This window comes from Electrona antarctica (assembly GCF_951216825.1).
Source record: "Electrona antarctica genome assembly, chromosome: 14".
Classification (NCBI taxonomy): Eukaryota; Metazoa; Chordata; class Actinopteri; order Myctophiformes; family Myctophidae; genus Electrona; species Electrona antarctica.
The window spans coordinates 26,014,353-26,029,648 of NC_136795.1; the positions used below are offsets into that span (position 1 = coordinate 26,014,353).

At 46.3% G+C, this 15,296-nt stretch overlaps 1 protein-coding gene across 1 annotated transcript in view; it reads left to right on the top strand.

Moving 5' to 3' along the window:
* Positions 1-13,370, top strand: part of notch3 (notch receptor 3) — a 38,444-nt gene extending 25,074 nt beyond the window's left edge. The window contains exons 11-33 of the mRNA XM_079519531.1: positions 420-653; positions 963-1,073; positions 1,198-1,390; positions 1,638-1,783; positions 2,429-2,662; positions 2,821-2,973; positions 3,408-3,636; positions 3,745-3,946; positions 4,155-4,311; positions 4,424-4,608; positions 4,716-4,848; positions 4,962-5,219; positions 5,345-5,457; positions 5,569-6,098; positions 6,231-6,563; positions 6,656-6,804; positions 7,344-7,569; positions 7,820-7,910; positions 8,033-8,201; positions 8,316-8,620; positions 8,805-8,952; positions 9,066-9,163; positions 9,290-13,370. Of these exons, the coding sequence (XP_079375657.1) occupies positions 420-653; positions 963-1,073; positions 1,198-1,390; positions 1,638-1,783; positions 2,429-2,662; positions 2,821-2,973; positions 3,408-3,636; positions 3,745-3,946; positions 4,155-4,311; positions 4,424-4,608; positions 4,716-4,848; positions 4,962-5,219; positions 5,345-5,457; positions 5,569-6,098; positions 6,231-6,563; positions 6,656-6,804; positions 7,344-7,569; positions 7,820-7,910; positions 8,033-8,201; positions 8,316-8,620; positions 8,805-8,952; positions 9,066-9,163; positions 9,290-10,753 (5,861 nt within the window). The 3' untranslated portion in view covers positions 10,754-13,370. The remainder of the gene's footprint in view (positions 1-419; positions 654-962; positions 1,074-1,197; positions 1,391-1,637; positions 1,784-2,428; positions 2,663-2,820; positions 2,974-3,407; positions 3,637-3,744; positions 3,947-4,154; positions 4,312-4,423; positions 4,609-4,715; positions 4,849-4,961; positions 5,220-5,344; positions 5,458-5,568; positions 6,099-6,230; positions 6,564-6,655; positions 6,805-7,343; positions 7,570-7,819; positions 7,911-8,032; positions 8,202-8,315; positions 8,621-8,804; positions 8,953-9,065; positions 9,164-9,289) is intronic.
* The last annotated feature ends 1,926 nt before the right edge of the window (positions 13,371-15,296 follow it).

Genomic DNA, 15,296 nt, shown 5'->3' on the forward strand with positions numbered 1-15,296 from the left:
GAAGCTTTCATAAAGAAAGAGTGGGGAAATAGAAAGAGGAAGTTGAAAGAGATACAAAAAAAAGGGAAATGGGGAAGGGAGTATTGTAAAATGAAAGGAAATTGATAGATTGAAGGAAAGAATGGGAATAAAGAGGATTACAGAAACAAAAAGGTTTTTTGGGGGTTAAAGGGAATTTGATTTGTGACGGACTGTAATGGAGCAGGGGAAAGACAAACACGATGGGTTCTCAAGGTACACACACAGTAAAATCCTGAGTTATTTAACTCTGAGTAGGTAAAAACAGACCTGTAAGGGCAAGTCAGCTCTCGGGATTGTGCCGTGTTTAAAAAGCTTGCAGCTTGCAGTGTATTAACTGAACGGATGAGTGTTTCAACCTTCTTAGAGCCCGTTCTTATCTCTCTTCCTCCCTCCCCCAGGTTATGAGGGTACTCTATGTGAGAGCAATATCAACAACTGCCACCCGGACCCGTGCCACCATGGCACGTGCGTCGATGGTATCGCCAGCTACACCTGCAACTGTGATGCCGGTTACACAGGCTACCGCTGTGAGAACCAGCTCAACGAATGCCACAGCAACCCCTGCCAGAACGGAGGCAAGTGTGTGGATCTGGTCAACAAATACATCTGCCAGTGTCTACATGGAACTTCCGGTAAGATCTCCCGCAACGCACACGCAAATACACACCAGCACAAACATCCTGGGTGTTAATGTAACTCTTCTGTTTCCAAATTGATAAATGAACAGGATTTTAGCGTAGAGTGTAGAGTTGAGTTGAAATTCCAGACCAAAGGAATTATATTATAAAGGATGAAACATGTATGCGTACACAAATGGTTTTCATGGTTTAACTTTCACTTTAAATGGTTTTCAAATCATCTGTGTAAAGGTCATCTTTTCTGACAGTGTGCTAATTGTTGTTAAAAGATATATGCCCTAATTTGGCTCCTCGTCCACACAGGCACAAACTGTGAGATAAATTTTGATGATTGCGCCAGTAACCCATGTGACTATGGTATCTGCAAGGACGGAATCAACCGCTACGAGTGCGTCTGCAAACCCGGCTTCACTGGTAATGTTCTCTGAAAAGAATGCAAACATTTTTTGACAAGAACAAATCCATTCTGTGTAAAAGACATGGCTGATAAAACCATGGCTGATCATGACTGACCATGGCTGATTTCTTGTCTCTCTAGGTTCCAAATGTAACGTGGAGATAGACGAGTGTTCCTCCGGCCCCTGCAGGAATGGAGGCACATGCGTTGACGAGGAGAATGGATTTCACTGCCAGTGTCCCGAGGGCTTCAAGCCCCCATACTGTTACTCCCAGGTGGATGAGTGTGGCAGCAGCCCCTGTGTTCATGGAGCCTGCAGGGATGATATCAACGGGTAAGAGCAATGGCATTCTCCTTTCGTTAGTGGTGGAAAGTAACCACGTACAATTTGGAGGTGCATTGCAGTATTGATACTTTTACTTGAGTAAAGAAAAATCTGTACTTTTCCCACAACTACCTTTTGTTTACTGTTTACAATTTTAGTATGTTTCCAAAGGATAAACATGACGAACTTGTACGTCCAGTGTTGACTAGATTACCCTCCTTTATTTACTGGGTCCTTCCTTACCTGTCCTTCTCAGGTACCGCTGTGACTGCGAGCCTGGCTGGGTGGGCAAGAACTGTGACCTGGACAGGAACGACTGTTTGCCCAGTCCTTGCCAGAATGCTGGCACTTGCATTGACCAGCTCAATGGCTTCAACTGCAAGTGTCGCCAGGGCTTCAGAGGTGAGAAGCACTGCAAAAAATACATTTACCTTGGATCAGTCAGCATTTACTAGCCCATGTGATGCATGCATACACAGGATTGTTATATTTATTTATTTTTCTCTCAAATAGACTGGAAGAAAAGAAAAATCTCTAGGCTTTAGGTGGAAACATTGCCACCACCCTAGGTGATGTACAGGCTTGGTGTTGAACTGCACACACACAATAAATACATTTATGGCAAATTCAACCCAATTTCAACTCTTAAAGGAGTCAAGACACGTATATATACTAGCATAGTCTTAAAACTGTTTTGATTCAATTTTTATAAAACTTTCAATTACAATATTTTTATTGAACATTCAATATTTTTGTTAAAAAAAAAACACCATAGAAGAAGGGAAGAGATTTGACAGTAGATGTGCCTCGATTAAAATCATTCAAATAGAATTGAATGATTTGCACTTTTAAATGGACCCCACCAAGTCTATGCTGTTGTGCTGAATGACATTCTCATACCTCCCTCTAGTGGATGTCTGGAGAACTACAGAACACATTCATATTATGATTGTGGAATCCAACAGGTTTGACACGCCATGTACTAGCTGGGTTCCAGTACCACCGTCCATTTCACATCTAAAATGTAATGGTCCTCCTGTTTTCTAGGTAATCTGTGCCAGGTGAACATCAACGAGTGTGCGTCCAGCCCCTGTCTGAACAAAGGCACCTGTGTGGACGGCGTGGCCAGTTTCACCTGTATGTGTGAGCTTCCCTACAGCGGACCCACCTGTGCTGAGGTCCTCACTCCTTGCTCCCCCAACCCCTGCGCCAACCATGCCCTCTGCACACACACACCGGACTACCTGGGCTACCAGTGCAATTGCCAATCAGGATGGCAAGGTGAGAAAGTTTTCCTCCCATTTAGTCAGGAAGACACACCTTTCGAGAGAGATAAGAAACAACAACAAAAGAGAGATAAGGTCACCTGAAATATTAGAGCGAACCATAGGTTTAGTTCCAGAATTGTACTTGAATGTGTGTTGTTTTGTGCTCTCCAGGTCAATTGTGCAACATTGATGTGAATGAGTGCATCTCCAACCCCTGTAAGAACCGTGGAACTTGCACCAACACACCAGGAGAGTTTGTGTGCGCCTGCAGAGTTGGATATACAGGGCCCACCTGTGAGGTCAACATCAATGACTGTTCTCCTAGTGAGTGGCCCCCAAGCTCAACACACTGGTTTAACATCACTACTGTACATTTAAGATGTCATACACAATACTTCATGTATACCTTTGTAACTCCCATGAGTGCACAAATGTAACCAAGTGGAGGATTTGTATGCAATCAATGCATGTCCTGTATCCATTCCATATTTAACCCATTTTGGGCGGGAACCCCTTTTGGTGTTAGCATTATGTTATGCTTTAGCTATTGAAAAATAGCAGATCTACAAGCTCATAGCGCGCCACCGAGTGGCGCGCTACGAGCTTGTAGGTCTGCTATTTTTTTTAAATCGAAGAACGACTGACATAGAAACATAGCTTTTTCAGAAAACTGTCAGGATGTAGAAGACATTTTTAGAATCTGATCTCAGGTCAAAATGGGTTAACAAGACGGCTCTTTTCTCTCTGTCTTGTTTCAGATCCGTGTCTGAATGGAGGCTCCTGTACTGATGAGGTGAATTCGTTCCACTGTAGCTGCCTGCCAGGTTTCACAGGGCCCCGCTGTGCCACTGAGATCAATGAGTGCCAGAGCTCGCCCTGTAAAAACGGTGCCACGTGCACAGACTACGTCAACTCCTACACGTGCACCTGCAGGCCTGGATTCACTGGCATCTACTGTGAGACCAACGTCCCTGACTGCACTGAAAGGTGACTAGATATAACTTTTGAGTGTGCATAATGGTTGTGAATAGTGTTCTGTGAATCGTTTGTGTGGACGATGTTGGGATCAAACAATCATTTTCGGTATGCCCACAGCTCCTGTTTTAACGGCGGGACCTGCACGGATAAGATCAACGGCTACGACTGCAAGTGTCGATCTGGCTTCACCGGTTCCCACTGCCAGTACGAGGTCAATGAATGTGACTCCCAGCCCTGTCTGAATGGAGGGATCTGCCAAGATGCACTGGAGTCCTTCCGCTGTTCTTGCCCCAAGGGCTACACTGGAAACCGCTGCCAGGTACACACACACACACACGCACACGCACACACACACACACACACACACACACACACACACACACACACACACACACACACACACACACACACACACACACACACACACACACACATAAACTCAATTAACACAGAGTATTTTCCAGAGATAGAAAAGATTCCTTGTGCTGAGAATAAGAATGTCTCTCATCTCGTTCCTTCCATCCCAGTCATCAGTGGATTGGTGCAGACGCTCCTCTCCCTGCCAAAATGGAGGCCGATGTCGCCAGAAGGACGCCTCTTTCACTTGTGAATGTACTGGCGGCTGGTCCGGACGCTACTGCGACATCTCCAGGGTTTCCTGTGAGACAGCAGCTCGCCACAGAGGTAAGGGTCTGCCCCATGTCTTTCTTCTGTCTTTGTGGCAACATTATTCTGGTACTCATGAAGAAAGGTGTCATGTCTTAATTCATTCTTCCATCCAATTCTTCCCCACCAGGTCTTCAAACAGATGAGCTGTGTCACCGTGGCGGCCACTGTGTTAACACCGGGAACACTCACTACTGCAAATGTCCTGCTGACTACACTGGGAGCTACTGCGAAAGCCAGGTGGACCACTGTGAAGACAAACCCTGCCACAATGGTGCCACCTGCAGGGGCTATGTTGGAGGATACCAGTGTGACGTGAGTCCAGCACATCATCTTCTTCAGTGTCAAGTAGCCGTTAGTGTTTCAAATGATTCCTCACCATCGCAGCATTTGTCTAAATGTCCCTGATCTGGTCATTCCAGTGCATGCCAGGCTTCACTGGAGAGAACTGTGAGATGGAGATCAACGAGTGTCAGTCTCATCCCTGCCAGAACGGAGGCACCTGCATCGACCTGGTGGGCCATTACATCTGCTCCTGCCCTCCTGGCACATTAGGTAATGACAGACTCGCTCCAAAATAGAAACAACTTAAGTAGGATAAGTAAAGTGGCTTGGAGGGATTGCAGTTTGTTCAGTTATTCATTCAGTTATTTCTCTTTCTCCCCAAGGTGTACTGTGCGAGATCAATGAGGACGACTGTGCTTCACCGCTGAGGCTGCGTGGAGTTCCTCCTAAGTGCCTTAACAATGGCACCTGTGTGGACAGAGTGGGCGGCTACCGCTGCAACTGTCCCCCTGGGTTCACCGGAGAGAGATGCGAGGGAGACATCAACGAGTGTCTGTCCAGCCCCTGCAGTCCCACTAACAGCCTCGACTGTATCCAGTTGCCCAATGACTACCAGTGTGTCTGTAAGCCTGGCTTTACAGGTCAGAACCTTTTGGGTTTCTTAACCTCTGCACATATGTGTGCATGTGTTTGTGCAGTGCACGTGCATCTGAGTTGTATTTGTTTTGGTGGCTGCGCTGTAACACCAGTTCCATGTTCTCCTCAGGTCGGAGGTGCCAGAGCCGGTACAGCGTGTGTGAGTCTCAGCCCTGTCAGAATGGAGGGGCCTGTTCTGTGTCCGGCAGCTCAGTGTTAGGATACATCTGCACCTGTCAGCTTGTAAGTGAACATCATTCAGGGTCATGACAATTGGTTTAAAACAGTCGTTTGGTTTTCTGTGCTTGCATCATTCTCAGTACCGAGTATGAATTATGTTCTGTGCGTCCTCAGGGCTATGCTGGGCCTAACTGTGATCGGAGCATGTCCTGCCGAGAGCTGTCCTGCTACAACGGAGGCAACTGTGCGCTCACCACGCGGGGAGCGCGCTGCACCTGCCACCCGGGCTACGCCGGGCCCCAATGTCAGCACCGCAGCAACGAGGGATGCTCCTCCCAACCCTGCCGTAACGGAGGCCAGTGCACAGAGGAGACCAACTTCCCCTTCTTCCACTGCCAGTGTTCTGGCGGCTGGACGGGCAAACGCTGCGAGCAGAGCAGCAGACTCGCTGAGCTGCCGCCGCCCTCCTGCCCCCTGGTCGACTGCCACGGCAAAGCCAACGATGGCGTGTGTGACAAGGAGTGCAACACGCCGTCATGCCGCTGGGACGGCGGCGACTGCTCGCTGGCGGTGAACCCGTGGGCTCGCTGCACGGACCCTCGCTGCTGGCGCGTCTTCAACAACAGCCAGTGCGATGAATCCTGCAACAACGCAGAATGTCTCTATGACAACTTTGACTGCAAGAACAAGGAGAGAGTTTGCAAGTAAGCCATTCAGCCACGTCTTGTAAACCAAACATCCTCAAATTCCTTCCTTTCCTCTAGGTCTCCAAGGTATGCCGGTGAAGACAATCTTAGAATTAACGTTGCATCAACCTCTCTGTGTGTCTCTCCCAGTCCCATCTATGAAATCTACTGTATCGACCATTATGCCGATGGGCGCTGTGACCAGGGCTGCAACACAGAGGAGTGTGGCTGGGACGGCTTGGACTGTGCAGGGAAGGTTCCGGAGCACTTGGCCGACGGGGTCCTGGTTCTAGTGGTCTTACTGCCTCCAGAGGAGCTCCTCCGCACCAGCACAGCCTTCTTGCAGAAGCTGAGTGCCATCCTGCGCACAACGCTGCGCTTCCGTCTGGACGACAACGGCAAGGCCATGATCCTGCCCTACACCCGCAACGAGGCACGTCTCAAGCGAGAGCTCAAGCGAGAGCCAAATGAGGAGGTCATTGGGTGAGTCGGACATGCTTGTCTAAAAAAAAAAGTCTTTCCCTGTGGGTTGTATGATGATTAACGGTAAATGTATCGCTGTGTTACTCCTGCAGATCCATAGTCTACTTGGAGATAGACAACCGTCTGTGCTCTCAGGGCTCAGAGGACTGTTTCCCCACGGCTGACAGTGCTGCGGACTACCTAGGTGCCCTTTCAGCAGTGGAAATGCTCCGCTTCCCATACCCCCTCAAAGAAGTCAGAGGTGAGTGTAGAACACATCGGTTTGCAATAACCCTCTCCCTCATATGAAAGAGTAACTCACAGCTCTTTTAAATGGAGCTAGAGACTGGTTGGATTTAACACCAGTGACCACAGATTCATGGGAACACCCTAGACTTGAAAACTATTCTATCTAAAGTTCACAAGGAGTTAAAAGATAACCCCCCAGTGAAGCCTGTTCATGGCTGCAATTGGGACTCCTACAGAACCGGCTTCATAGTTTATAGACTTATTTTTTTTTAAACCCTATATGTTCACAAGCTACCTTTTTGGAACATTACAGATGTTTTAAATGGTCCAAGCTGATGATACTGCCTGGGACTTTTTGGTTACAACACATATAAAAGCACTAGACTCTCTAATATTTTATAGCCTTAGAGCAATCAGTAATTTTCTTCTTTGAAAAGTTAGCTGCAATGGGAAGCACTTACATACAAACAATATAGTGAAACCAAATGTAAATTCAGGCTGAGTGTCAGGCTAGGGATTAGGCCTGATGTTTCTTCTCTCTCCTTCCTTAAGGTGAGAAGATCGTTGTCCCAACTGATAATTTTGAGTGGAGCAAGCTGATGCTGGTGGGCATCGGCTCTCTGTTCCTGCTGGTGATCCTGATGATAGGCATGTTGATCGCTCGTCGGAAGAGAGAGCACAGTACCCTGTGGTTCCCAGAGGGCTTCTTCCTCAAGAAAGAACCCAGCAGTAACAAGAACCGCAGGGAACCTGTTGGCCAGGATGCTCTGGGCATGAAGTGAGTGATTTGTGTGCAAATACACACCACGTATAATGATTGCCTGTTCTCTCTTTTTGTCTGTGGTGAATTGCTGTGGAAATATTGTATTAAGACTTATGACTAGTCAGTTTGCCTGTCACTGTCAGCCAATGTGTCCACCAGAGGGTGCTGAAAACACCAAAACAAACTGGAGAGCTCAACTACGTAAACATCTAGGTTGCATTGTTGTGTTTGTAATATTGATTTCATGTCTGCTGCTATCATACAGACACATGCCCAAAACAGCAGAGGAGTCTCTACTTGGAGACCATAGTGACCAATGGATAGACACCGACTGCCCAGAAGCAAAACGACTTAAGGTACAGTTTTTATATTTACTCATTGTCCCAAAACATGAAGCTGCAGGTGCGGCCTGCGTCATTCCTAATTGCAGCAGTTCATCATGTTTTAATCATGTTTTGTCGCATGTTTACGTGCTCAGGTTGAGGAACCGAGTATGCTGTCCGACTGCGAAGATGCAGTGGACAGCAGACAGTGGACGCAGCATCACTTGGCAGCCGCAGATATCCGCGTTCCGCCCTCCATGGCCCTCACCCCACCCCAGGGAGAATATGACAGTGATTGCATGGACGTCAATGTCCGAGGCCCAGGTCAGCATGATCCATACATTACATGTGTTTTATTTAAATGCAAGTAATCTCCTCTTATCATTTCCTGTCGTTAGATCGGTACATTAACTTCTGTTTTGCTTCTTTTGGAAGCAGATGGCTTTACTCCTTTGATGCTGGCGTCATTCTGTGGAGGCGGGCTAGAGCCGGAGGTGGCCGAAGAGGATGAGTCGGAGGAATGCTCGGCCAACATAATCTCTGACCTCATCTACCAGGGCGCGTCCCTGGCCGCTCAGACGGACCGCACGGGCGAGACGGCATTACACCTCGCCGCCCGCTACGCTCGCGCCGATGCCGCCAAGAGGCTGCTGGATGCCGGGGCAGATGCCAACGCCCAGGACAACACAGGACGCAGTCCGCTACATGCGGCTGTGGCCGCAGATGCCCAGGGTGTCTTCCAGGTAGACAAACACATATACAGTATATATACTTATGATTTTTAACGCTTTTCAAATAAATCAATAATCAAGACATAACATGCACTGTGTATTATACGACAGTGAGACATTTTGGAACATCCTTCAACACATGTACCGTGAGTGTTATCTTGTTAACGCTGCCTCTAAATCTTTTCTACCACCAAAGATTCTGATACGAACCCGGGCCACAGATCTGGACTCTCGTATGTACGATGGCTCCACCGCGCTAATCCTGGCTGCACGACTGGCTGTAGAGGGCATGGTGGAGGAGCTTATCACTTGCCATGCTGACGTCAATGCCGTCGATGAACTAGGTAAGTCATGCGTGCCATGTTGCGGAACCCGCTGCTGTTTAGTGGTTGTATTCACTTCTGAGCAGAACATTAGTTAGACGTTTTTTTCATTGGCGTTTTCTTGTCTCCTTCAGGTAAATCTGCCTTGCACTGGGCAGCTGCTGTCAACAACGTGGATGCCACCATTGCCCTGTTAAAGAATGGAGCGAATAAAGATATGCAAGACCTCAAGGTATTGCAGCTTTGTATCAATTATCTTCTATCTTACCACACCAATGACAGTATATTTGGAACGATAATGATTATTACATCTAACACACTTATTTATCTCTCTTCCTTCTATTGTTTTTGTTTTCAGGAGGAGACCCCTCTCTTCCTTGCAGCCCGTGAGGGCAGCTGTGAGGCCGTGAAGGTGTTGTTGGCCCACTTTGCAAACCGAGAGATCACAGACCACATGGACAGGTTGCCGAGGGACATCGCTCAGGATCGCATGCACCACGACATTGTCCAGCTGCTGGACGAGTACAACACAGTGAGGAGCCCCCAGGGCCACGGAGGGGCTGGACACCACCTCGCCGGGGGACACACCCTTTCTCCCCTCATGTGCCCGCCCAGTGCCTTCCTGCCCAGCCTAAAGACCACCCCGCAGGGTAAAAAGAACCGCCGGCCCGGAGTCAAGGGCTCCGGCCTCGGAAGCCAACATGCCGCTAGCCTCAAGGATTCGGTCAAGGCCCGCAATAAGAAGCTCACCCTGGACATGCAGAGTGCCTTGCTGGAGAGCTCGGTCACCCTGTCCCCTGTCGATTCACTGGACTCTCCCCGCGGTGGAGCTAGCAACGCCGGCTACATCACTAACCCCACCTCCCCCGTGGCCATGCCTTCGCCTGGGCTCTTTCACTCCATGTCTGTCCCCAGTACGCCCATGGTCCACAGCATGATGGAGGGAGGCCAGTTCGCAGTGTCTTTGGCCCAACTCAACGACCTCAATGACGGAGGGATGTCCATGCAGGGCCGTGTCTCCATGGCGTCGGCCCTCAACCACGGCGGCTACATGCTCAATTCGGGCCAGATGGGGATCAACATGGGAATGGTCAGTCCTGTCAGCGTGCCCTTCGACTGGCACAGCCGGATGACGCCCACCACCCAGTGTGGCCAGCAGGTGGTGAACCTGGTGCAGAGCAGCCAGGCGGGCATGCACGTCCCCCAGAGCCCCGCCATGCAGCAGCAGAGCATGATGCAGCTGCACCAGCACATGTACCGCGCCGCCATGCTGCAGCCCACGCCCATCACCTCCACGCCCACCGTCAGCCCCGTCAAGCTGCCCTCCATCGCCGAGCAGCAGCAGCAGCTTCACAGTCACGCCATGGCCGCCCAGCAAAGTATGGCCCGCATGGGCACCTCCACCCCGCCTACCCCCCAGACCTCACAGCCTCCCCAAGGGTTCTTCCAGCAGCAGCAGCCTCCCCAGCCCCAGAGTGCAGCCCAGCCCCAACAGTCGGCCACCCCAGTAGCCCAGCCGCCTCAAGCTCCACCCCCCCAGGCAAGCGGCAGCACAGCGGGCCTGGAGGATTACCCCACCCCTCCCTCTCAACATAGCTACTCCTCTGCCTTAGACGCCACCCCCAAGCATTACCACCACCTGACCAATGAGCACCCGTACCTGACGCCCTCCCCGGAGTCTCCCGAGCCCTGGTCTAGCCCCTCCCCTCACTGCGTGTCTGATTGGTCAGACTCCACCCCCAGCCCGGCAGTAGCCGGCCCAGCCCAGACCCAAATTCCCCACGCCCCGGAGACCAACGGCAAGATGCAGGTGTTTGCGTGAAGGTCCCATGGCTCCTGCGTGGAAAAAAAGGAACTGGGGTGAAAAGAATGAGTGGACAGACCTATGAGCCTGTCTGTGTTTTTTTTTATGTGTCAGCCTGTTTCCAAGATTTTCATTGGATGTGGATTGACTGTGTTTTATCAAGAGGACCGTCTGCTAGTGATGTTTGCAGAGAAAAGAGTAAAGGGAAATGTGTGTTGTCTGGGATAAAAAGAGCAGACAATTTAATGAAGTAAGACTTATTCTGTCACAGATGGACTTGTTTTTTATTATTAAAAAAAAAGTATATGAAGAAACCAAGTCTTTTATTTCAAAGACTTAGGGACGCTCTCCTGAAAACTAACAAACTTTTTAAAAAGTAGATAAGTGGAAAAAAAAGAAGCAAATGTTGAAGGGAATTCCTTTTATTTTTTATTTATTGTTTGTTTTATGTTTCTCCAAACTGCCTTTTCAGGTGTCTTTTCCCCCTCTCTTTCTGTCCTGTCCTCTCACAATGATGCTGCCCCACCCCCACCTGTTACATAGAACACCTTCAGTAAGTACATTTCTATTAGGCCAGTGTAACGGTATAAGGAAATGAGCATTAGTCTCTGCTCACTTCCTTACCTACTGTAGCGGTTTACACAACTCCTTTTACACTCTGCGTTAACCGACAGAAAGTGCAGTGGAGAATGCATCTTGACTGATATTTATTTAGGCCAACAACTGGTTAAACAAAATATGAAAATATAAAAAATACATTCCATAGAAGTATTATGAATAAGAATGTGAGGGTCTCTTGAAGCACTTCCCCAGGTGGCGTAGTGGGTCTGGATCAGACATAGGTTCAAGGTTCATGGTTCTTTATAGGTTCATGGTTCTTTATTTTACAGTCTTTATTAGCAATAGAGTACCTGTGAGACGTTTAAATTGTTTCAAATAATTGTCTCTCATTACACCCAATGTCAGGTATGACTGTTCATTCCCTCCACTCGCACACTGGTGGGACTCCACTGGAGTTTGCCTCCAATTCTAGACCCACCTCAGATCACTCCACGTCTGGAGTATGTTTAATTCACTTTAATGAATGCTATAGAATGCTATTATGCCCTGTTGTTTTGCCTATAAAATCAGCCTGTCACTGCCCTTTTAATATTCATTTAATTTTAATTGTTTGATCCTTTTTTATTTTTATATGTATATTTCTTGAGTTCACGTATAACTGTTTTTCACCTTGATGTGCTAAGCTACATTTATCGGCTGCTATTCTATCTCATGCCCAAACCTTCCAGCATGTTTGCTTGTTGTGGCGAGTCTGGCGCTGAAACCCTTTCATCCTCTCTCTGCCAATCACGTTTTTTTAGTAAAGCATTTGGAAGAAGTGCGCGAGCCACCATATGCCTGATTTATACTTAGTTGTACGCAGTTTCAAACTTTCATGCATGGAACATACCGAATCTGTAAGCTCACAAGCCTCTGAGCTTGAGCTTGTAGATCTGCTATTTTCAGTGCACGTGCAACTACCCCAAGTATAAATCAGGCTTTAGAGCTTGGCCGGAAAACACTTGATTCATTCAGCCCTGGTAATGATGTCCATGCATGAGCTAAAGAGGAAGTTGCGTTATGGTCAGTGTGAGGGAGTGGCTGCTGGGCTGCGACTGCTGATGGCGTGTTACTCCTCAGGGAGGTGTTTATATAACATGCAGGGAACGGTTCCTCTGCATCTACAGCAGCTTCGAGCCTAACGGCCACGGGGTAGCATCCTCAGACGACTTGTTAGATTGACACAGAAGGAGAGAACACTACTATGTAGTGCTGTACTCTCCCAGCCTTTTTGCAATACTCTGGGGATGACACTCCCGGCGATCCAGCAAACCTCTGCGTGTTGTCTGACTAGCCGTTTCTTTCTTCATGTCTTATTAACATACCATGGGCATATACAGTATATATATATATATAAAACCATTTGACAAACATTGTGAAAACTTCAGCACATGTTTCTTGTGTTGTGTTTGTGTCTTGCTGTATACATGTGACAACATGAACAGATACTTATTGGACACCATTATACCAGTCGTGGTGGTGATGGCCTAACATTCCTCTGCCCTTAGTTGTGTCATATTATATTCAACCAATGGAATCAGTTACTGTTTTCTCAGACCTGGGAGGATAAATTGCCAGTGTATTCATATTTCAGTCCAGAGGTTATTTACAAGGCAATGTGGTTCTGTTCATGTGATTATTCTAGTTGGGTCCATTCATTTCCTTCCAAGGTCGCACTATTACATTTCCTTTTTTTTTTGTACATTTCAAACTCCCAACGTATGCCTGTAAATATGTTCGTCCTGGGTTAGATTTATTTGTTTGAGAAGTCTTATGTTTCTAAAATGATTATTTACTAAAAAGGACAAAAATAAATGTACTTCCTTTTAGCATTATTGTGAAGCTGAGGATGTGACTGATATTTTATTGGTCTTGTATTATTAGAACAGTCATAGATATTTTCTATCATTAATTTCTATACTTGTTTAAAAGTAGTTTTAAAAATCATTGTACATAAAGCCCTTTTCACAATTTTCTTTCTACAGACAAAAGTTGTAAAATAAGTTACTTCTAATAAAAACTGTAGGGAACTACATTTTGTGTCTTGTTTTTAATTGTGTTTTTCCATTTATAATATTGGAGTTTGTCTGTATATTCTGTTAGCAAAGATATTATCTATATTTTGGCTAGGTGGAGCTTACTGTGTAGGCTCCTAGTCTCCTACAGAGCACTCTTGCCAGCTAGTAATGGAATTGGAGTCAAGGAGGATTTCACTGTCATAGTTTTCGTGGGTCCTTGTGTATCTATAGGGCCTATCTATATGTTTGTCTTTCTGTGTCTTCTGTCTTGAGAATGGACCGCCAGATGGAAGATAGTCAATCTAAGCTAAAAAGGGGTGTGCCCCAATAGTAATCGTTCAAGGTTTTGTATGATCCTTATGGTCATCCAAATAACATATTAAAAATGTGTAAATGAAATAAATGTAGGGGTTGAAAGTTAACAATCTATATAAGGCAACATTTTCATTATGCTTTAAGTAGCATGTGAAACTAGTGTGTTTTCATGATTCTGAATCCAAACGAAAAACACTCATTGGGCCTAAACGGCCATAGCCGTCAATGGCCCATCATCACAAATGTGATGAGGTCATCACATTTGGGCAAGTGACTATGGCCTAATTTTGCCCAAGGAGTGTTTTTCGTGCAAAACTAATGCTTGGAATGGGTTCAGAATCATGAAAAACCCCTAGTTTGACAGTTCACATGTTAGGCTACTTTAATAAAGCGCATAATGAACATTTGAAAAGGTTGCCTTATATAGGTTGTTAATGGTACCCCAACTTTCAATCCCTAAATTTACCATGATCTAATTATTTCATTGACAATTGTTTATGTTATTTGGATGACCCTAGGATCATAACAAACCTTTAACGATTACTATTGCAATTTATTTTGGTTCAAACCTTAAATTGACTGGCCTGACGGCTTGTTTCACATTTTGTTAATTTGTGAATCAATACCGCCCCCATCTGGTGGAGTCAGGTTAGGACGTAGGCATGCCTTCCGCGATTCAGTCTATTGTCCCTTATCGTCGCCCGTAGCAGCGGGGTCTTTAATTTTGAAAACCAAAACCATGAAACCCCCCAAAATCGCCTAAAGCTGACCATAACTCCATGAATGAACCTGACCAAAGTAACTCAGGAGCACAGCATGCTGGACTGACCGCGTGGCAGAGATTTGGGGCGGAGACGGTGTTCCAGAATCTCCACTTTCAGGTACAAAATGGATATTTATGCTCTTGAATGGTTGAATACATTGTTGATGTATTGTGTTTAGATTAACATTCTGACCGAATTATATGTAGTTTGGAAATGCTATGCTAGCGCTAGCTAACAAATAAGGGTCTACTAGAGTATAGGGGAGAACGGGGTAAGATGAGCCAGTGGGTAATTTGAACCACCCCCTTTATCTAGAAAACATTCTTTTACACAAAAAACAGTTTTTTGTCGGTCAAAGTAAAATTTCGACACATCATGACTGTTATACAAAGCAAAATGTACCCAGGTCTAAAATGTAATATCGTACGTTGGTGATTTACCAATGGATAGAACCATGTGAATCATTTAGCAAATAAATTGTCTGAAGTAGCTTATTCTAGTCATTGTTTTCTAAAATTGTGGCTATGGGGAAAATTAACCAATGTCCGGGGGTAAATTGAGTCAATGGGAATCACTATTCATATTTTTTTAATTAAGTCTTTGCTACTCAAATTATACTGAATGACCTTGAATTTGCATACACTTACTCATTTTAAGAGAAGTTTGCAATATTGTATCTTAATATTGTTTAAATAATAAATAAACAAGACTATTTGCAAAAGAGAAAACTGTTATTATATTATTATCGATAAGTGAATACATTATCTGTTCAAGTTTAAGCTATTAACATTAAAATAACATGTGGTTCAACTTACCCCTCGACTTGGATCTTAAGTGCCCCTTACCATGGGGCAAATTGAGCCA